Source organism: Cervus elaphus, chromosome 2, assembly GCF_910594005.1.
Source record: "Cervus elaphus chromosome 2, mCerEla1.1, whole genome shotgun sequence".
In the NCBI taxonomy this organism is placed as follows: Eukaryota; Metazoa; Chordata; class Mammalia; order Artiodactyla; family Cervidae; genus Cervus; species Cervus elaphus.
The window spans coordinates 38,155,328-38,179,143 of NC_057816.1; the positions used below are offsets into that span (position 1 = coordinate 38,155,328).

The 23,816-nt window shown below is 39.7% G+C and overlaps 1 protein-coding gene across 31 annotated transcripts in view; it reads right to left on the reverse strand.

Annotated features, from left to right (window-relative positions):
- DLG2 (discs large MAGUK scaffold protein 2) overlaps positions 1-23,816 on the reverse strand; it is a 2,231,561-nt gene that overhangs the window by 701,727 nt on the left and 1,506,018 nt on the right. For all 31 annotated transcript variants that reach the window (XM_043918879.1, XM_043918871.1, XM_043918860.1 and 28 more), the window contains one exon: positions 6,680-6,804. In XM_043918879.1, coding sequence (XP_043774814.1) covers positions 6,680-6,804 — 125 coding nt within the window. The remainder of the gene's footprint in view (positions 1-6,679; positions 6,805-23,816) is intronic.

Below are 23,816 nucleotides of genomic sequence, written 5' to 3' on the forward strand. Positions count from 1 at the left end.
GTGACTGACATCTCTCATCTTGCTAGCTGTTATCTGGGGACCATTCGTAAAGGGTGCCTTCAGCTTCTTGCCACATGGATGCCTCACAGGTCCTCTCACAATATGGAAGTTTGCCTCATCCAGATCAGCAGGAGAATCTCTGTACTTTCCTTCTCTTTTGAATCATCATCATCATCATCTTCTTCTTTTTAAATGAAGTATAGTTGATTTACAATGTTGTAAATCTGTACTTTTAAGGTACTCCTTGGATTAGATCAGGCTTACAAGGGATGAAGTGAAGAAGTGAAGTCGCTCAGTCATGTCCGACTCTTTGTTAGCCTGGCAGGCTCCTCTGTCCATGGGATTTTCCAGGCAAGAATACTGGAGTGGGTTGCCATTTCCTTCTCCTTACAAGGGATAATCTCCCTTTTAAGTAGTTCAAAGTCAACTGATTAGGCACCTTAATTACATCTATGAAATCTCTTTTGTCATAAAAAGAAAGTTATCATAGGAGTGACATACTACCATATTCACATACCCTCCCGTACTCAGGGGATGTGGGCCTCTGAAGGTCATTTTAGAGTTCTGCTCTCCGTAAGTGTCCCTTCCTGGCTGTCATAGCCTCATGGCTTAAGTTCAGTTTTCTGTTAAATGACTGCTTCTCTGGGTTGGGTGGTGTTGGGAGCCTTTGAAATTTACACAACTTCTTCACACTCTCTATTTTATTTAATCTTTACTGCAGCTTCCTGATATATATGCTCCTACCTCCAATTTACCAGTGAGGGACCTGGAGCACAGAGAGCTTAAAGAGAGGTCCAAGGTCACTTGGTTAGAAAGCAGAACTTGAAACCCAGATCCTCTACACCAAATAGCATGTTCTTTCTCCAGCATCTCTCCTCTGAGGCACGCACTGAGACTTGAGTTCAGTTTGGAGTCTGATCTAACTAGGGAGAAAGTCACCTCTCACCTCATCTGCATCTTAAACTTCAGGCTCATTTTATATTGGGTGTGACTGAAGACACACAGGTAGGCTTTTCATAATGAACTCAGAATTTCCAGAATAATGTAGATGTTAGTGCTTCATTCCTCCTTATAAAGTTACCACAGGTTTAGCAACTTGAAACATGACCTATTTATTAGTTCACTGTCTGTATAAGTCAGGAGTCTGACCTAGTGTGGCTGGAATCTCTGCTCAGGTTCCTCCAAGGCTGAAATCCTGGAGTCAACCGAGCTACATTCTCATCTGAAGTTCAGGGTCTTCTTCCAACTCATGTGGTTGTAGTAAGACTCAGTTGCTTGCAGTTGTGGGATAGAGGTCCCTTGCTTCCTTGCTGGCTATCAGCTGGGGCCTCTCTCTGCTCCTAGGGGCCATCCTCATCTTTTTCAGATGGCCTCCTCCATCTTCAAACCAGGAACAATGTTGAGTACTTCGCTGATTCTGAATCTCTTCGACTTCCCATTCTGCTACCAGCCAGAGAAAGCTCTCCACTGTTAAGGCTCCTGTGATTAGATCAGGCTAACCTGCATGCTCTCCCTATCCTATGGCAACGATGCCATACAATGTAACCACAGGAGTGAGAGCTCATCATGGTCATTGGTTCTATGGATTAGGGTGTGGAATCCTGAGGAGTGGCATTTTGAGAATGCTGCTTAGCCTGTGCATCTTTGAAATAGCATTTCTCCCACCCTGCAGGATAACTTGGAACATAAATACATAGACATTAGACCCAGGCCACCTAGGTTCAAATTATGCCTCCAACAGGTACTAGCAATACAATCTTCTTAAGGTACTCAACTGCTTATCTCAGTTCCTTGATTTTCTTACCTACAAAGTGGGTGTAATACTATTACTCTCATCAAGTTATGCCCTTTAAGTAAGCTAATGTGCCAGAAAAGTTTTTGGCACATTGAGGTATTGTGTTGTCCTTGCTATTATGATTATTGACCTAATTATTATCCACTAGTGTAGAGTCCAGATTACTACTCTCCTTGGAGCAGACCCATTACCTCACTTTAACAGGCTTCAGTTTCTCTTTCAGTTTAAGTATTATTTAATTGTCAAAATAAAATTTATAATAAGAAGTATACATCAGAAAACTTTTATGAGTCTCTAACTCATAGGATAGACCAAACAATTTGTCAGGTTGAAAAACAAAACAGAACTATGTTTAGTTTGTGAGCTTAGTTTTTCAGTAAGGGAAACATATCGGATTCAGTTGATTGCATTAGAAACTTGAGAAGAGAAACACAGAAACTCTTTAAGTACCATAGCTAAATGGGTTTTAATTCAATGTTATCATCAAGAGAAAAAGGGATGTGAAAAGATAGCAACAGGAAGTTTAGGGAAGGCCATAGAGGACGAAAAGGAACCAAAAGAAAGGTGGAAAGGATGAGAGGAGAGGGAAAAGAAGAAGGAATGGAAAAATAACAGAGGAAAGACTACTGAGAAGAGAGGGCTGGTAAAGAAAAGGGGAAAACATTGCTAAAATTTACTTGGTATAGCTAGGGACTTAGATTATCTTACTGAATCCTCAGAATAGGTATTACTGTAATCACTTTATAGATGAGAAAATAGCACCTAAAAGAGTTTAATTTTTCCAAAACCAAATATGTTAATATACAGGTATCAGAACCTACATCTTTCCAGAGTGCATTTCTATGTGTTGCTACCTTGTGCAAAAAGACTAATAGTGAGATAGAAAGTACTCTTCACACATTGCTGGTCCAGCTTCAAAGACTGTTCCTGACACAATGAGAAAAGACTTCTTAGATGGGCTTGGGTGTTAAGGACACTAAACACTACCTTAGAATGTTATTTTCTTGATTCACGACAGCTGGAGTCTAGTTAAAACTGACCCCTGAATGATTGATGCTTCAGGATAAATCACTTGTTTGAGCCTTCATTTCCCCATCCATAAAATGTAGGCTTTGAACCAGATAAAAAGGTGAATTCTGAAATCTATCCTTCATGTCATGAGGCCAGACTTTCAACTGTTATTCTTGAGCTCTCAGATGCCCCCAGACCATCCAAGTTCATGGCAGAAAGGAGTAAGGTGGGCAACAGTCTCAGTGGTAGCAGCAAGGCTCTGTCATGAAGACCTGGAGGCCCACTCCAGAGCTGTCCTCACACAGGAACAAGGCTGTGATGTAGACTGGAGAAATGCTGTGAGGATCACTGTTGAGAGTTTTTCAGGTCATTCACTGCACAACCTCACCGGGTAATATTCACACACACAGTCACAGCCCACTGCTCAATGTCATGTGCCGAACTGGACGGGGAGAGGGGTTTGGGGGAGAGTGGACACATGTGTATTATGGCTAAGTCTCTTGGCTGTTCACTGAAACTATCACAACATTGTTAATCGTCTGTACCCCAATACAAAATGTTTTTTTGGTGTTAAAAAATAAATAAAATTAAAAAAATAAATGAAACAAAAAAAATGGAGCTTCTCCAGGGTCAAATATTAGCAAATACTATTCCCACTCCCTGATTCCAGGAAGCCAGGACAAAGACCAGTGGGTAGAGTTCATAATAAAAACAACTGTGGCTCAGTAGAAAAATAGCAAACTTTGCAGTGTTCAGAATTTCCCATTAGCATGTGTAAAACTTTATATTTGGGAATTTTTAGTCTAAGGTCCCATGAGGTAGGGGATTCTACTAATGAACAAGAGTTTAGAGAGTATATAAGCGACATACAGATTTTGGAATGTATTCAAAGATAGATGAGTGATCTTAAAAAACTTAATTCTTAATTTCCTAAGTCCATATCATGATGGGCATAATAACTATAACTACCTCATATGGCTGTTTTAAGTACATAAAAGATTGTGTGTATCTATATCTCTATTTACATTATCTATCCATCTATCCTTCAGTCTGTGTATCCATCCATCCATTCACCCATCTACCAACCTATCTACCTAGCCTACCTACATGAGCACAACGCTCCACACATGATAGAAGCTCCATAAATGTTAGCGGCCATTATGATTATGTTCTTTACAACTACTGAGTAATGCTTTCAACACAGCAGAGCTTCCTTTTATCTCTGCGGGCATGAGCAGAGTGGTGGTACTCTCAGAGATGCCATTTTTCATGCTTATTTGTAGGATAATCACATAACATAAAGTCCATTTTATCCAATGCTTAGGGCGGAGATTTGGCGGAGGTGAAACCTTCCCTACTTCTAGGTAAAGAATGGTATGAAACAATGATGATGGTCCACTTTTCCGAAGTTTCCTCTAACAACTTTATTTCTCAACTTTTAAAATGGAGCTTCTCCTAATGTCATATGGCATCCCTTATATGTGGAATCTAAAAAGAAATGATACAAATGAACTTAATTACAAAACGGAAAAAGACTCACAGATTTAGAAAATGAACTCATGGCTGCTGGGGGGAAGATGCAGTTAGGGACTTTGGGAAGGTCATATACACACCGATGTATTTAAAGACCCATTGTAGAGCACATGGAACTCTGCTCAATGTTATGTGCCAGCCTGGATGGGAGAGGGGTTTGGGGGAGAATGGATACATGTATATGTATGACTAAGTCTCTTCGCTGCTCACCTAAAGCTATCAGAACATTGTTAAGTGGCTGTACCCCATTACCAAATGTTTCTTGGTGCTAAAAAAAATCAATACAAATAAAATTAAAAAAAAAAAAATGAAACAAAAAAAAATGGAGCTTCTCCAGGGTCCAATATTAGCAAATACTATCCCCACCACGACTCTTAGAATTAACACATCTATTTCGAATCTCTCATTCTGCAGCATGGATGTCGTCGTCCCCTCACCCAGAAATCAGTTTTGTCAATTCAGCCTGAAAGGTCTATTGCCAAAAAGCATGTGAATCCTGTGGGAGTGCCACTCATTTCCTTTCTTGCTGATAGGAGATGCAGATGTACCTGAAAAAAGGTGTGAGGTTCCTTGACAAGCTGCAAAGATGCGGCTGTCAAAAATAATCACTGCGTCAGAACAGCTGGAGACTGAAAAAGTGTCCCTGGATGCTTTATAAAAAACAGCAAGCCGGCCTCTTCATGCTTCATAAAAAAGCACAGTGAGGAAGGGCTGTGAAGCTTACATATCTGCCCCTTAGGTCACAGCTTTCAGTGTGGTTCCATGTAACGCAAGGGCTTCCCAGGGGCTGCCTGTGGTAAAGAATTTGCCTGCCAATGCAGCAGACATAAGAAACCAGGGTTCGATCCCTGGGTCGGGAAGATCCCCTGGAGGAGGGCATGGCAACCCACTCCAGTGTTCTTGCCTGGAGAATCCCATGGACAGAGGAGCCTGGCGGGCTATGGTTCATACGGTTGCAAAGAGTCAGACATGACTGAAGCAACTTAACATATGCAAGCTAAAAATATTCCTAACTGTTGGTCTGCACTACCCTCTCTCCCTACTCATTGATTTACCCTCCTCTCTCTTCTCATTTTACTCATTCATTCATGCAAAAATTCACTCATTCATTCAGAAAGTATTTATGAACTCACATCTATAAATAACTGCTTGACCTAAGGAGATTTACAATCTAGTAGCTTCCCCAATGACTAAACAGTAAAGAATCGAATCCACCTGCAAAACAGGAGATGAGGGTACAACCCCTGGGTTGGGAAGATCCCCTGCAGTAGGAAATGGCAACCTACTCCAGTATTCTTGCCTGAAAAACCGCATGGACAGAGGAGCCTAGTGGTCCTCGTCCATGTGGTCGCAAAGGGTTGGATATGACTCAACACACACATGCTAAAATAATACTGGGGCATTTCTTCAGGGGAAGTCTCTCCTAATTGTTCAGTCTATAATTCTTTTAGCCGGTGTTTTGACTTCTAATAAAATTTTATATTATTGACTAAGAGCTCCATGTGGGTGACTCTCATTTTGACAAATAATCTTCAGATTTTATTTTATTTTTTTAATTTTTGGACCACTTGGCATGTAGGATCTTAGTTTCCCAACCAGGAATTGAACCTGAGCCCCCTGCACTGGAAGCACAGAGTCTTAACCACAGGACTTCCAGGGAAGTTCCAATCTTTAGTTCTTTAAAGAGACGGGCCCTGGCTCAAGCTATCACTATTGCATCCTGAGCAGGATCTGGCTCTACTTCCAACGTCACCTGGTGTTCTCCATCTAAGACAAACTGGTTTCCTTCTTTGCTGGGACCCCATGCTCCTTCTACCTCCGTGTTCTCATTCAGGTTTGTGAGGTTAGTAAAATCTTATTTTTTTAAGACTCAGCCTGGAATCTTCTTATGGAATACCTTTTTAGACTCTTTCCATCCCAACTCCTACAGAAAATCCCAAATCCGTGAATACATACAAGGTGCATAATATGACATTTCTTTGTTAATACTACTTACAGTATATCATTTTCTACACATTTTATTATTTGCTCATCAGCTCATACTATTCTTCTTTCCTACCAGACTGAAGACCCCATGGAACAAAAGATGACATCCGTATTCCTTCCTCCCACTGCTGAATTCAGCCCAATGCTGAATGCGGTAGCCGTCAACAAACACTAATTAAATACTAGTTGAAATTCAACAAGAGATCTGGAAAGTCATTGCAGAAAGCTTGCTTTGACAGTATTTTCTTTCAAGTACAGAACTTTTGGAGAATTGTTATTCTCCAAAGGCACAGATATGTCTCACTGATGTGGCAGATTTACTTTCCAAATAATTCTAACATTTCAGATCATTACCTGAGTCTGCCATCCTCTGCTGCAGCACCTCCTGGTATAATCTTCGTAATAAATATGCCAGGGTCATCTCCAATGTGGGGATTATCTGTCCCTCCAGCAATACTGAATCCCAGGCCAGAATTTCCCTGTAGAAACAATAAGTAGACATTAAATGATGTGGCTGTCATCTAAACCTAGTTCCCCTTGTACTCTGCCTTATCATCTTACTACTCAAATGGAAATCAGGTGATAACAGCCTTGTATGCAAAGCCATAAACTGCACCATCAGCAGAAAAAGGAAGGTCAGGGAAAGTACTCAGGTTTGTCCCTGTATTGCAAGAATTCAAGTGCTTCATGTTTCTGCTTATTCAAAGGGCCTTACATTTTTGCTTCTAAGAAACACAGCCTTTATTAGAAACTCAAATGGTCATGATGAAATAAAAGTTGACACTGTGCAATATGAGAAAATGCAAAAGATTATTGTGGTCCATTATAAAAATTATACACACATACAAAAAAGAACAGACGGAAGCAGGTTATGTGAAAAACATTTGATCTGACGGAGTAGTGAAATTTGGGTGTGTTTCCATTCTGCTATTTCTGGTATTGTTGCTCTAATATTGTTTATCCATCAAATAAGTGTATTTTCCTATTTGTTAACAGGAACTTTGACTTCAGAAGGCAACAGCCCCTTCTAGAGTCATAGCAAACGTGAGACAGTTTTCAGTAATAAGTAGGTTTTAATTTGCTATAGATACAGACAAGGAATACATTATTGTTGCAGCATGTAAATTTGAACAGCTTATGTTCTAATATAGCTTTCATACTTACTCCTGTAGACTACAGTAACTGACAACCAATGTACATATAACCATATAAAATTTACATGCAATACATAATTAAAAGTCTCCCCCAAATTCACAAACCATTGCACTTATCTCTTATTTTCATATTCTCTTTTAATCTCCATCTCCATGGCTACATTTTTGTTTCCATATTATGTTCCATTTTTTTCCTATTCACTTTATATTTTCAGTCATTTTTATACAATTAGAAAGTCTTTATAATTATCCATTTAAGTGATTAAATAATATTTCACTAAGGTCATTTAACCAGTCCCTTGTCACTGGATATTTAACTTCTCTATATACTCTTACAACAAATACAGCTTACTAAAGTTATGATCGTTTGATTAAGCTCTGCTCATGGGTAAAAAGAGATGATGAATAAGAAATTAGTTGTTAATCCAGAAAAATTAATTAGGCCACTCAATTAGAGAAGTTCAGTGTTAAGATAAGATCAAGTATAACTTGACAGGTATACTACCACTGCAAATGTCAGGGTAAATCTTAGCAATTTTTATTGACTGAACTAATAAAACTCTGAATTTTCAGAGGGTTGTTCTCACAATTACATACTAAAAGGTTGAAGTTAATAATTTAACCATGGCCACTAAAATCTCATGTCTCTGTACTTCTGACTTCTAATTCTGTTGTTTTCTTTGAAAAACTCCAATGTTCCTGGGATATTATCTATTTAAAAGCAGCCACATAATTTGTCATTGTTGTTCAGTCTCTAAGTTATGACTATTTGTGACCCCATGGATTGCAACATGCCAGGCTTCCCCGTTCTTCACTATTTCCCAGAGTTTGCTCAACTTCAGGTCCACTGAACCAGTGATGCTATCTAATCATCTCATCCTCCATCACCCTGATCTCCTCCTGCCCTCAATCTTCTCAGTATCAGAAGTGAAAGTGTTAATTGCTCAGTCGTGTCCAACTCTTTGTGACCCCACCAACACCAGCCTCCTCTGTCCATGGAATTCTCCAGGCAAGAATACTGGAGTAGGTGGCCATTCCCTTCTCCAGGGGATCCTCCTGACCCAGGGATTGAAACCAGGTCTCCTACATTGCAGGCAGATACTTCAACATCTGAGCCACCAGAGAAGACCAGGGTCTTTACCAATGAGTCTGTTCTTCACACCAAGTGTCCAAAGTATTGGAACTTCAGCTTCAGCATCAGTCCTTCCAATGAATATTTAGGCTTGATTTCCTTTAGGATTGACTGGTTTGATCTCCTTGCTGTCCAAGGAACTCTCAAGAGCCTTCTCCAGTACCACAATTTGAAAGAAACAATTCTTCAGGGCTCAATCTTCTTTATGGTCCAACTCTCACATCTATACATGACTACTGGAAAAAACATAGCTTTGGCCATATGGACCTTTGTTGGCAAAGTGATATCTCTGCTTTTTAATATGCTATCTAGGTTTGTCATAGCTTTCCTTGTAATGAGCAAGCATTTTTCAATTTCATGGCTGTGGTCATCATCAGCAGTGGTTTTGGAGCCCAAGAAAATAAAATCTGCCACTGTTTCCACTTGTCCCCCATCTATTTGCCATGAAGAGATGAGGCCAGATGCCATAAACTTAGTTTTTTGAATGTTGAGCTTTAAGCCAGCTTTTTCACTCTCCTCTCTCACCTTCATCAAGAAGCTCTTTAGTCCCTTTTCACTTTCTGCCATTAGAGTGGTGTCATTGGTATATCTGAGGTGGTTGATATTTCTCCTGGAAATCTTGATTCCAGCTTATGAGTCATCCAGCCTAACATTTTGAATGATATACTCTGGGAGAAATATCAATAACGTAAGATACACAGATGACACCACCCTTATGGAAGAAGTGAAGAAGAGCTGAAGAGCCTCTTGATGAAAGTGAAAGAGAAGAGTGAAAAAGTTGGCTTAAAAGTCAACATTCAGAAAACTAAGATCATGGCATCTGGTCCCATCACTTCATGGCAAACAGATGGGGAAACAATGGAAATAGTGCCAGACTTTATTTTCTTTGGCTCCAAAATCACTGCAGATGGTGACTGTAGCCATTAAATTAAAAGACGATTGTTCCTCATACCTCAACATAATAAAAGCTATATATGACAAACCCACAGCAAGGATCACCCTCAATGGTGAAAAATTGAAAGCATTTCCCCTGAAATCAGGAACAAGACAAGGATGCCCACTCTCACCACTACTATTCAACATAGTGTTGGAAGTTTTGGCCACAGCAATCAGAGCAGAAAAAGAAGTAAAAGGAATCCAGATAGGAAAAGAAGAAGTGAAACTCTCGCTGTTTGCAGATGACATGATCCTCTACATAGAAAACCCTAAAGACTCTACCAGAAAATTACTAGAGCTAATCAATGAATATAGTAAAGTTGCAGGATATAAACTTAACACACAAAAATCCCTTTCATTCCTATATACTAACAATGAAAAAACAGAAAGAGAAATTAAGGAAACAATACCATTCACCATTGCAACAAAAAGAATAAAATACTTAGGAGTATATCTACCTAAAGAAACAAAAGACCTATACATAGAAAACTATAAAACACTGATGAAAGAAATCAAAGAGGACACAAACAGATGGAGAAACATACCATGCTCATGGATTGGAAGAATCAATATTGTCAAAATGGCTATTCTACCCAAAGCAATCTATAGATTCAATGCAATCCCTATCAAGTTACCAACGGTATTTTTCACAGAACTAGACCAAAGAATTTCACAATTTGTATGGAAATACAAAAAACCTCGAATAGCCAAAGTAATCTTGAGAAAGAAGAATGGAACTGGAGGAATCAACCTGCCTGACTTCAGACTCTACTACAAAGCCACAGTCATCAAGACAGTATGGTACTGGCACAAAGACAGAAATATAGATCAATGGAACAGAATAGAAAGCCCAGAGATAAATCCACGAACCTATGGACACCTTATCTTTGACAAAGGAGGCAAGGACATACAATGGAAAAAAGACAACCTCTTTAACAAGTGGTGCTGGGAAAACTGGTCAACCACTTGTAAAAGAATGAAACTAGAACACTTTCTAACACCATACACAAAAATAAACTCAAAATGGATTAAAGATCTAAATGTAAGACCAGAAACTATAAAACTCCTAGAGGAGAACATAGGCAAAACACTCTCCGACATTAACCACAGCAAGATCCTCTATGACCCACCTCCCAGAATATTGGAAATAAAAGCAAAACTAAACAAATGGGACCTAATGAAACTTAAAAGCTTTTGCACAACAAAGGAAACTATAAGCAAGGTGAAAAGACAGCCCTCAGATTGGGAGAAAATAATAGCAAATGAAGAAACAGACAAAGGATTAATCTCAAAAATATACAAGCAACTCTTGAAGCTCAATTCCAGAAAAATAAATGACCCAATCAAAAAATGGGCCAGAGAACTAAACAGACATTTCTCCAAAGAAGACATACAGATGGCTAACAAACACATGAAAAGATGCTCAACATCACTCATTATCAGAGAAATGCAAATCAAAACCACAATGAGGTACCATTACATGCCAGTCAGGATGGCTGCTATCCAAAAGTCTACAAGCAATAAATGCTGGAGAGGGTGTGGAGAAAAGGGAACCCTCTTACACTGTTGGTGGGAATGTAAACTAGTACAGCCGCTATGGAAAACAGTGTGGAGATTCCTTAAAAAACTGGAAATAGAACTTCCATATGACCCAGCAATCCCACTTCTGGGCATACACACTGAGGAAACCAGATCTGAGAGAGACACGTGCACCCCAATGTTCATCGCAGCACTGTTTATAATAGCCAGGACATGGAAGCAACCTAGATGCCCATCAGCAGATGAATGGATAAGGAAGCTGTGGTACATATACACCATGGAATATTACTCAGCCATTAAAAAGAATTCATTTGAATCAGTCCTAATGAGATGGATGAAACTGGAGCCCATTATACAGAGTGAAGTAAGCCAGAAAGATAAAGAACATTACAGCATACTAACACATATATGTGGAATTTAGAAAGATGGTAATGACAACCCTTTATGCAAAACAGAAAAAGAGACACAGAAGTACAGAACAGACTTTTGAACTCTGTGGGAGAAGGTGAGGGTGGGATGTTGTGAAAGAACAGCATGTATATTATCTATGGTGAAACAGGTCGCCAGCCCAGGTGGGATGCATGAGACAAGTGCTCGGGCCTGGTGCACTGGGAAGACCCAGAGGAATCGGGTGGAGAGGGAGGTGGGAGGGGGGATCGGGATGGGGAATATGTGTAAATCTATGGCTGATTCATGTCAATGTATGACAAAACCCACTGAAAAAATAAATAAATAAATAAAAAGGAAAAAAAAATAAAAAAATAAAAGACGCTTGTTCCTTGGAAGAAAAGCTATGACCAACCTAGATGGCATATTAAAAAGTAGAGACATTACTTTGTCAACAAAGGTCAGTCTAGTCAAAGCTATGGTTTTTCTAGTAGTCATCTATGGATGTAAGGGTTGGACTATAATGAAAGCTGAGCACCGAAGAATTGATGCTTTTGAACTGTGGTGTTAAAGACTCTTGAGAGGCCCTTGGACTGAAAGGAGATCTAATCAGTCCATCCTAAAGCAGATCAGTCCTGAATATTCATTGGTAGGACTGATGCTGAAGCTGAAACTTCAATACTTTGGCCACCTAATGTGAAGAGCTGACTCATTGGAAAAGACCCTGATGCTGGGAAAGATTAAAGGCAGGAGGAGAAGGGGACGACAGAGGATGAGATGGTTGGATGGCATCACCAACTTCATTGACATAAGTTTGTCTGAGCAAGCTTCAGGAGTTGGTGATGGACAGGGAAGCCTTTCATGCTGCAGTCCATGGGGTCGCAGAGTCAGACACAATTGAGCAACTGAACTGAACTCTGCATATAAGTTAAATAGGCATGGTGACAATACACAGCCTTGTCTTACTCCTTTCCTAATTTTGAACCATTTCATTGTTCCACATCTGGTTCTAACTGTTGCTTCTTGACCTGCATACAGGTTTATCAGGAGACAGGTAAGGTGGTCTGGTATTCCCTTCTCTTTAAGAATTCTCCACAGTTTGCTGTGATCTACACAAAGACTTTCAAGTAGTCAATGAAGCAGATGCTTTTCTGGAATTCCCTTGCTTTTTCTATGATCCAATGGATGTTGACAATTTGATCTCTGGTTCCTCTGCCTCAATGTATGTATTAAATATTTATTAAACATCAGCTATGTGTTTGGCACTGGGCTAAGCCTTGGAGCTATAGCCATGAATCTTTTTTTTTAATGAGGCATATGAGGCATATGAGTCTATGAGGCATATGAAAGACAAGTGCAGAGTGCTGGAGCAACTAACAGATCCAAACATAAGGACTTTTCCTGAAGGTGAAGCGCGGTTAGTTTCTTTTGAGGAGGTAAGGGTGGGAGTTGGAGAGGAGGACAGAACGTCCCAAGCAGAGGGAAGAACATACGTAAAATCCCTGAAGTGACAGAGTGCATGACAGGTCCAAGAAACAGACAAGAAGGCAACAATGATGAAAGCAAGAAGGATAATTGGATGAGTCTCGAACATGAAGTTCTTCAAAACAGTGTATGTGAGTCCATTTTTGGTTTTAAGTACCTACTGACACCAGATGACTGTATCGTATTGTATGAATATCTCCTATGAGACTATTTTGAAGCTAAGGCTATAGGGATTAAGACCAAGTGATTTCTGCTTTCATGGAATTCAAGGCAGAGCAGAAAAGACCCACAGTTTGGCACTTGGTGATCAGTACCCTCAACTACACTGTCACATCAATAGCCGCCAATGAGGCAGTTTCTATAAGATCTTGGGCTTCAGAAGGTAAGGATGGGAAGATAAGTTTCTTCAGTGTAATTTTGGTCCAGCTCCAAAACATCAACTAGAATATATTGGTCTTATTAGAGTTGGCACCTCAACAATACCAATTCTTCATTAATGGGGTAAGGAAAGAGTCAAGAACAGACTAGAAGATGCTCTAAAGCTTGCTCCTGAAAATGTAAAAATCTTGGGAGAGGGCACTCAAGACTTTGTCATTCAAGAAAACTACTCGCTCTACTTCCTTTATATTTTAGCCCTCAGGAACACTGAATTGCTCGCTGTTTCCTGCACAGTCTACTTGATAATTTATCTCTTGGCCGTTGCTTGTACTGAGCTCTCTACAAGAAATTTCCCACTCTCCCTGATGGTTCAGATGTCATTTGAGTTTCTGTAGATTTCTCTGCTTAGCTATGCTATGCACTGTGTTATTTTGAAATTGTATATTTACCAGTCTATCTTTCCTTCAAACTGACCTTATAGAAGGTGGGAACTGTATAATATTCACCTTTGTCTCCTGGCGCCTTGGGTGGCACATGGTTCCTCACATATTTGATGAATGAATGAACAGACAAACACATTTGCTGAGAATATTCTTGCAAAGGGAAGAGTCAGAAAAGACATAATACAAGAACACGATTAATATAGAAGTAGAAGTCATTTTGTTCTGTGCAGCTCCAAAACAAAAATGGAAAGACCGGAAATTCAAATTGTGGCTTAGCTGAAGGATGAATGAGGAGACGAGAACTGTTCAAACTGGAAACAGCCTGCTTTGCAAGAGACGGAGGATCCTTTATTCAGTGGGTAGCTGGCTAGACATGGACATAGGGACCCAAACATCTACTGAGAGGTTAGGCTGTATGACTTCAAAGGATTCTTCTGGATCTCTGGCTAGATTTGCAGGAAAACTACTCTTGCCAATAGGAAAAAAAAAAAAAAAGAATGCCATAGGAACCTTTAGAGGAGGATGTAGGTTACTGCTACATTTTTTTATTGTATGGATTCACAGATCTTTGAAGTGATAGCTTTGATGACAACCTAGCAACACGCAAACATTGCTTTTAGACTCTAATACGGAGAATATGCTTCCCTGGTGGCTCAGATGGTAAAGAACCTGCCAGCAAGGCAGGAGACCTGGGTTCGATCCCTGGGTGGGGAAGATCCCCTGGAGAAAGGAATGGCTACCACTCCAGTTTTCTTGCCTGGAGAATCCCATGGACAAAAGAGCCTGGTGAGCTACAGTCCATGGGGTTGCAAAGAGTCGGATATGACTGAACAACTAACACACACATATGGAGAATATGGTGGTTTGGACATTTACTGATAAACTCTGTCCTTGAATCCACTGTGAGTAAAGGAATGAATCAATCAAAGAATCCACAATGAAAAGAGGCAGGCAGAGACAGAGTAGGACTGGATCTGTGTTTCTGATCCCAGGATTCCCCAAAGCTCTTGTGTTTCAGTTAAAACCAGCCTGGCAGCTGGGCCTGGCCGGTCACAGCAGTTCTTTAGAAGAGGTTCATCTGAATTCAGCTAAGGAAATTATTAAAGTGCTTCCCCATCTCCCCTTGTTATTCTCACCCAGCCTTTCCTTTCAGGCCTTTGCTCCCCGCCAGCAGCGTTCAGTGGAGAGAGGGAGAGATAAAAACCAGCAGTGAAATCACTGCCTGCTGTTCTTCGTGGCAGAATCTCTCCAGTCCCCCTGACAATCATCCCAGAGCCGGCCAGCTGCCAGGGCAGACCCCAGAACTTCTGTCCTCTGTGCAGACATCTCTCCATGAGGACAGGCAGATCCCTGGCTGACAGCCTTAGATCCTGCAAATGGTGACTAATTAACTGAGTGTTGATACTTGACACAGTCAACGGAAACTCCAAGGTGCCTTGTGGGTGAGGGCAGCCTCTGTATAGCTTTCCAGGTGGGCTGCCATTTCCTTGCAGTTGGGCAGAGTCCACGTGTGAGAAGGTGGCTGCCCTGGACCATTATTCCTTCTGGTTCCCATTCCTCCACACTGGCTGACTCTCCCCCGGGAACACAAGTTCACTGCCTCGCCAATTCATGTACTACACTCTGTCACCTCTCAGGGAAAAGGCAAAAAAGCAAAAAGAAAAGAACATTTGCTATTTAACTGATGGCTGTAAATATAAATACCAGTATCTTCAGAAACATAAGCCCAAGCCCACTGCCTAGCCAAGGGGTACTTTCTCTTTCATGTACTATACTCTATCAAGTCTCAGAGGGGAAAAAAAAGAGAAAGAAAATAGCACAATGAAAAGAAAATTTAGGGAAAATGAAATGAAAAATAAAACATTTAAATGATGGTTGTGAATATAAATACAATATCCTCAGAGAATTCTTTTTTCATTAAAAGATTGTTCTTTAACAGAAAATTATCCCTAAAATGGGGTTACAAAAAAGAAGAGGAAAATACGGTGATATCATAATCATATGAATTTACAGAAGGTTCTATTGACAAAGAATTTCTTTTACTGTCAGAAGTTCCTACTTTCAAATACTATTTAATTTAGTAATTCAGTTCCAGGAATTTATCCTAAAGAAATAACCAGAGCTGTGTGCAATGATTTGTGTTCAAAGATTTGTGGCAGTATCATGCTTCTAATTCTAAAAACAAAACAAAAACCAACTTGTAATCGGAAACATTCAAACAATGGAGAAATAGTTAAAACGTACTGTGATATGTCTATCTGAATGTGGGAATATTTTAGAGCCATTAAAACTGCAGCAATATTTAATGATAATGGAAAATGTTCATTATACAACTGTGAGAGGAAAATATATGTATGAAATTTTAATTAAAGTATGATCACCACTAAAATATTAAAAAAAAGAATTGTTTTTTTTTTACTAAGAAATTTATGAATTACTAATTGGTAATAGTAAAACTGCTTAAGTAATAACTCAAACTACTTAAGAGGGAGAGACTTTTTTAAGTTATAAAATTCTTAATAAAATACTAAAAATGTCCTCAAGGGAACTAACATTTATTACATTTTTCTTTTTGGAACTAACATTGATTGCATTTTTCGTTCTGGAACTAACATTTATTGCATTTTTATGCAAAACTTTGAGCTAGGCTTCTTTTAATCCTCTATCTGATGGACAGTATTTTTCCCTTTTTCATGTATTAAAAAACAAAACACAAAAACAAATTAAAACCAAAAGAAAACCCTGGGGCTTAGAAGAGTGAAGCAACTTACTTAAAGACAGAAAGCAAGTAAATAGTGGAATTCAAATCCAAACAGGATATTTTAAGCTTCAAATACCAATTTTTCCCCTGTTACATCATATTGTCTCTTCTGGGTTAAATAATTTGATGATAAGGAAATAATAATTTAAAGAAAGGAACAACACACTATTAAATTTGTTTTGAAAATAATCTATACCACTCTTATCAGTTTCATAAAAATATTTTTAAAAATTGTAATGGAAAGCATGTATTTGGACCATTCAGACCTGTTTTTGAGTACCAGCTTTGCACTTTTTAGATGTTTGACGTTAGGTACATTTCTTAACTTTGAACCTAGCTTTCCTGTCTGTAAGATGTACATAATAGTAACTACTTCACAGCGCTATTAGAAAGATCAAAGTAAATGATATATGTACTAGCAGAGCATTGAGCATAGATCCTGGGAGGTGGGTGAAGAATAATCGATATTGGTTCATTTCCTTTGGTTTGATACAGCACTATTACGGGTATCCTTCTAAACATGAGGGCAATAAAGGTAAACGGAAGTAAGACAATGCAGTCTTTCATTCATACCTTTATCTATTCATCCAACAAGTATTTGTTGATGAATGTTGGCCTACAATTTTATCATATGTTATTTCTCTTTGTAAAGATAATTTAGCTACATATTCTAAATAGGGGAGAAAGGATAGCTAGGTAGGAAGCATTGAGAATGTTAAGTAAATAAAAGCTAGATAAAGGAAGACTCAAACACTGTGTTTTTAAGCTTTCAGTATCCATAGCCTATTTTGATGCATTGAATTTTGGTATTTCATCTGACAAATCTCAATATTTCTGTGCATTCCCTTCACTTCAGCAGGATCTACATGTTCCTTTCACTCTCTACCAAGAATATCAATGTAAAGTCTATCGTCTGCATATTGGAGAAGGCAAGGGCACCCCACTCCAGTACTCTTGCTTGGAAAATCCCATAGATGGAGGAGCCTGGTAGGCTACAGTCCATGGGGTCGCTAAGAGTCGGACGCAACTGAGCGACTTCACTTTCGCTTTTCACTTTCATGCATTGGAAAAGGAAATGACAACCCCCTCTTATGCTCTTGCCTGGAGAATCCGAGGGATGGGGGAGCCTGGTGGGCTGTCATCTATGGGATCACACAGGGTAGGCCATGACTGAAGTGACTTAGCAGCAGCAGCAGCATCTACATATCTGCTCTAGCAGATATTTATTTTTAGTTACTATAATTTATACTATAAAATGAGCTTCCCAGGTGGCACTAGTGGTAAAGAATCTGCCTGCCAATGCAGGAGATGCAATTGATGCAGCTGGGCTCCCTGGGTCGGGAAGATCCCCTGGAGTAGGAAATGGCAACTCACTCTAGTCTTCTTGCCCAGAAAATTCTATGGACAGAAGAGCCTGGTGGGCTATAGTCCATGGGGTTATGAAGAGTCAGACACAAATAAATTACTAAGCACATACACACATACTACAAAATAATATATGTGTTATACATTTATATATTATATATATGCTATATATTTATATATATTTATAATGTATAAAATACTATATATATTTTCAAGTATATCAGTTCAGTATCAGTTCAGTCACTCATTTGTGTCCAACTCTTTGCAACCCTATGGACTGCAGTACGAAAGGCTTCCCTGTCCATCAGCAACACCCAGAGTTTACTCAAAACTCATGTCTAGCGAGTCAGTGATACCATCCAATCATCTCATCCTTTGTCATCCCCTTCTCCTCCTGCCTTCAATCTTTCCCAGCATCAGGGTCTTTTCCAATGAGTCAGTTCTCCTCATCAGGTGGCCAACGTATTGGAGTTTCAGCTTCAGCATCAGTCCTTCCAATGAATATTCAGGACTGATTTCCTTTAGGATGGACTGGTTGGATCTCCTTTCAGTCCAAAGGACTCTCAAGAGTCTTTTCCAATACCACAGTTCAAAAGCATCAGTTCTTCGGTGTTCAGCTTTCTTTATAGTCCAACTCTCACATCCATATATGACTACTAGAAAAACCATAGCTTTGACTAGACGAACCTTAATGTCTCTGCTTTTTAATATGCTGTCTAGGTTCGTCATAACTTTTCTTCCAAGGAGTAAGCGTCTTTTAATTTAATGGCTGCAGTCTCCATCTGCAGTGATTCTGGAGCCCAGAAAATAAAGTCTGTCACTGTTTCCACTGTTTCCCCATATATTTGCCATGAAGTGATGGGACCAGATGCCATGATCTTAGTTTTCTGAATGCTGAGTTTTAAGCCAACTTTTTCACTCTTCTCTTTCACTTTCATCAAGAGGCTCTTTAGTTCTTCTTTGCTTTCTGCCATAAGGGTGTTGTCATCTGCATATCTGAGGTTATTGATATTTCTCCTGGCAGTCTTGATTCAAGTATATAATTATATTTAATTTTTGACATGCACATAGACTGAAAATTACTTGTGTACAACTGGACCACTGGTCAACAAATAGAATAGAATGGTGACCAGTATAAGCAGGTAAACAGATAGTAGCAGATTAAAATAAAGAATTCTCTAGGCTATATGACAGGATAAAAACATTACTTAATAGAAAGGTCTATTAGTTTGCAAATAATTTTCTAAACTGTACTAAGCATACTAACACATATATATGGAATTTAGAAAGATGGTAATGATAACCCTATATGCAAAACAGAAAAAGAGACACAGAAATACAGAACAGACTTTTGAACTCTGTGGGAGAATGTGAGGGTGGGATGTTTCAAAAGAACAGCATGTATACTATCTATGGTGAAACAGATCACCAGCCCAGGTGGGATGCATGAGACAAGTGCTCGGGCCTGGTGCACTGGGAAGACCCAGAGGAGTCGGGTGAAGAGGGAGGTGGGAGGGGGGATCGGGATGGGGAATAAGTGTAAATCTATGGCTGATTCATATCAATGTATGACAAAACCCACTGAAATGTTGTGAAGTAATTAGCCTCCAACTAATAAAAAAATTAAAAAAAAAAAAAAATAAAAGCAATTTTATTTCAGGCAGTAGATCTTGAATAGTGCAGAGAATAAAGATCCTTTTTCATAGCCATTACCTATTGAAGTCATTCAAAGTCTCCTTCATCTACCTTCTCTAACATACTGCAATATTAAAAGATGAATGGCCCCAGGCCCATTATTAGGCTTTTATAAAGATATGAATGCAACACAGACATGCTTAACCACTGTTGCTTATAACTACAACAAATTTTTCCTTTTTATTTTTTTCCCTTAACATGCTAACAATCCATGTATCTTTGGCTAAAGGTCTTAGCCCAAGAATAGGAAATGCCTGTTGCCTGTTTTCACCCAGTTAGGACTTCTAGGAGTTGCACTTAGGATGTCTCAACGTTCACTTTATTCAACAGTATTTTTCTGGAAGCTATGGAGTGGAGGAGCCATCAGGAGATCTGCATTTGGGGATTATTCACTGTTTAAGGCAAAATGTTTCAAGGGGATGGCAGAGAGGAAGTAGTTTCGTCAAACAGGTGGGTGGAGAGTGCCGGAATCCAGGAGATCAAAGAATTGATGAGAAGTTAAAGAGTGATGTGGTAAAGGTGATTTATGTTCTTGTGGAAGAGTTCTGTCCTTAGGTGAGGTACACAGTAGCACCTGATGAGAAGGAGGCAGGGCGGTAGAAAGATTTTAGAGTGTGGCAGGGAGGGGACGCAGCCTGTCTGTGCACTATGGGAAAGAAGCCCGTGGGGAGGAAGAATGAACATACAGGAGAGAAGGAGAAACAAATCCTGAAAAAGGAAGAGTGAGGAAGAGGGTCTAGAATCCAGAGTCTTTGAGAACTACCATAGGTTAAGTACATGTGGTATAGTCGTACCAAGGGATACAATGGTATCATGAGATGAAAAGATCTTTACAGTACATGCTCAGATAAAGACAAAAGAATACTATAGGATTTAAACTGCGACCTCACTTTGTAAAATATATGCATAGAAAAAATTTGGAAGTATGTTCACCAACATGTTAATATTGCTCATGGACATTAGAATTACAGATCTTTTTTCTTTTGTCATTTTGGGCAAGTCCATCACTAACTTTTTCCTTATAAAAATATCTAGAAACACACAAACATTATATGTGTAAAATCTGTTTGGCAAAAGAACAAATCCAAGTTGGTTTGAGACAGCATGACTCAGCCATAGGTTGGGAGAAAGATACTTTTTCTTTTTCACCAGGCCCACTTTGTCTCTCCTTTAGATAAAGTTACAGTGCTATTTTAAGTTGGAATAAAAAAGTTATAGGACCCTTTTGAGGTAGAGGAGGAGGAAGCTGAAGGAGTTCTTGCCTGATGTCTTTGCTCTATATATTTAGATGTCAGGACATTAAAGGGAAAAGTCTAGAATGAATTTCGAGACTTAAGTAAAGCAGTAACTGGCTGGAATTGCAGATGTGAGGCAAGAGAGAGACACTGGAATTGGTAGGGGTCTGCTGAGCAGCACTGAGGTGGGACATTATCAGTGTGATTACGTGATTTTCTCCCACAGAGTTTAGTCATCTTGAACAGTGAAAAGGGAAGGTTTGATAGCCTTTGGGCTGAGGATTGAAAATGAAACGTGGCTGACTCTCAAAGGAATGCATAATAATATATCAGGAAGGATAGGAAAAGAGAAGCAAAGAGGACGCCCCAAGGCTGGATACATAGACTGAGGTCATGACAAGGTCAAATGACAGATTTATGGGGAACTAGGAACAGAAGAAGGGGTAGCAGGCTGTGGACACAATGGGGTTTTCGGGTTCAGGATTTCAGAGATGGAGCAACACTGATAATTATGGAAATTTGCAAGAGTCCAATCATGCGCACGTATTAAAGTGATTATCCAGTAAGAGCACTTTGTGGCTGACACTGAAGTTTCCTGGGAAGAAAGAGACAAAAGATAGAGAAGACAAAATTGGCCAGAAATGTTCAGTGAGAGTGAGTAAAGACCTAGGGTAAAGATGAGAAGTGGGATGTGAGGCAGTGTGGTAGTGGAGAGCGTTCCAAGCAGAGGAACAAGATGGACCAACCCCCCCACCCCCACCAACCTAACATCTTTTTGGGGATATACATGAAAGCTTTCTGAAGAGCAGACCTAGGAGTATAGGTTCCTAGAGAATCTAGGTTTTCTTCAAAGGGATATGATAAATGCAGTAGTTTGCTATGATTAATTCAAAGACTTTGTATAGGATGAATTTAGAACAGGTTTGATGGATTGAGTCAGAAAGCAGGGAGCATAGTTTGGGATCAGATACAGTGGTTGAGCTGTGAATTCTTTTTTTTTTTTTTTAATTGTGAATTGATATGATTTAGGATGTTGTCAATGACACCACAACTACAGAATGGTAAAGTAACACCTATCTTGTCCTTCGTTTGTAACAGTACTTCACTGAAATGCCACTGTGCGCTCAGTGGTGTCTGACTCTTTGCAGCCCCATGGACCGTAGTCCGCCAAGCTCCCCTGTCCATGATATTTTCCCGCAAGAATACTGGTGTGGGCCGCCACTTCCTCCTCCAGGCTATCTTCCCGACCCAGGGATTGAACCTGTGTCTCTTGCATTGGCAGGCGGATTCTTTACCACCAGCACCTAGGCACAGAAAATGCACCAGCGGATTCTTTACACCTGGGAGTCCTGAAATGCCACTAGAAGCTAATATATACTTAATATAGTTTAACTTCTTGATCACTTTCCCAGTGTAAGCTGTTAACAGATGGAGTCTCTCTCTTGTGCTCCATTAAGCTATTTCCATTGACTTCTTTTATGTTTTCTGAAAACTTCCTGGCATATGAAGGATTAAAGTATATATCTGTTTAGAACAGTTGGTGCCTAGAAAATAAGAAAGAAATGGAGAAGCCTATGAACTACTCAGTTGCCACATCAAGGAATCTGATAGCCATCTTTGACTCCTGCCTGCCCATCGGTCTCTACATTTTATTAAACATCATTACTTGCTGATTCTGTCTTTGAAAGACCCCTCTAATCCATCTAGCCTCTCTTAACTTCAATGATCCCTGCCCTAGGTCAGAACTTCGTGTTCTCCCCAGTGATCCTCTGGCTTGTATGCCTAAATCACTCCACTCTATCCTTCTCATGGCAGAATGTGCTGAAGATAACAGATACAAATCTCAAACTCAAATGACAACAAAGACAGACAAGACATACAGGAGGGTGCAATGGACCCAGGAGAGGTAAAACAACAGAGCCAAGAGTGTGGTTAAATGGCAACTGGTCTTCCTATCTGGAATAGAACAAGGAGAAGAAGGAATTGAGCATATATTTCATCTAATGAGAAGAATTATTCAGCTCTTGTGGATGACAGGTACTCTAGAATGTGGACCTAATGTTGGGAGATGGGTCTCCCCTGCCGAGGGAAGCCAGGAATCAAATTTTCTAAAGTATAAAGAAGTTATGGTACATATATACAATGGAATATTACTCAGTCATAAAAAGGAATGCAACTGAGTCAGTTCTAATGAGGTGGATGAGCCTATTATGCAGTGAAGTAAGTCAGAATGAGAAAAACAAATATTGTATACTACTGCATATATATGGAATCTAGAAAGATGGTACTGATGGACCTATTTTCAGGGAAGCAGTGGAGATACAGATACAGAGAACAGACTTGTGGACACAGCGAGGGAAGGTGAGGGTGGGACGAATAAAGAGTAGCATTGAAACATGTATGTTACCATATGTGAAATAGATAGCTAGTGGGGATTTGCTATATGATGCAGGGAGCTCAAACTCGGTGCTCTATGACAACCTAGAGGGGTGGGAGGTGGGAGGGGGGTTTAAGAGGGAGGGGCACATGTATGCCTAAGGCTGATTCAGGCGGATGTATGGCAGAAACCAACAACACTGTAAAGCAATTATCCTCCAATTAAAAACAAATTAAAAAAATATTTTTAATTTTTATTTTATTTATTATTTTACTTAACAATATTGTATTGGTTTTGCCATACATTGACTTGAATCCTCCATGGGTGTACATGTGTTCCCCATCCTGAATCCCCCCCACCCCACCTCCCTCCCTATCCCATCCTTCTGGGTCATCCCAGTGCACCAGCCCTGAGCACCCTGTCTTCCTAAGTAAAATACCAATTTTTCAAATTTGGAAAGTCACTACACTGAGATGCATATAGGTTCTTAGTCAGCTATGCTCCTTGTAACTGGTGGCTTGAGAGACACATTCCACAGCTGCCACACAGCTCAACTCTCTATGTCCCCAAGTCAGAGAGAGGATCTAAGCATGTCCATTTTGTA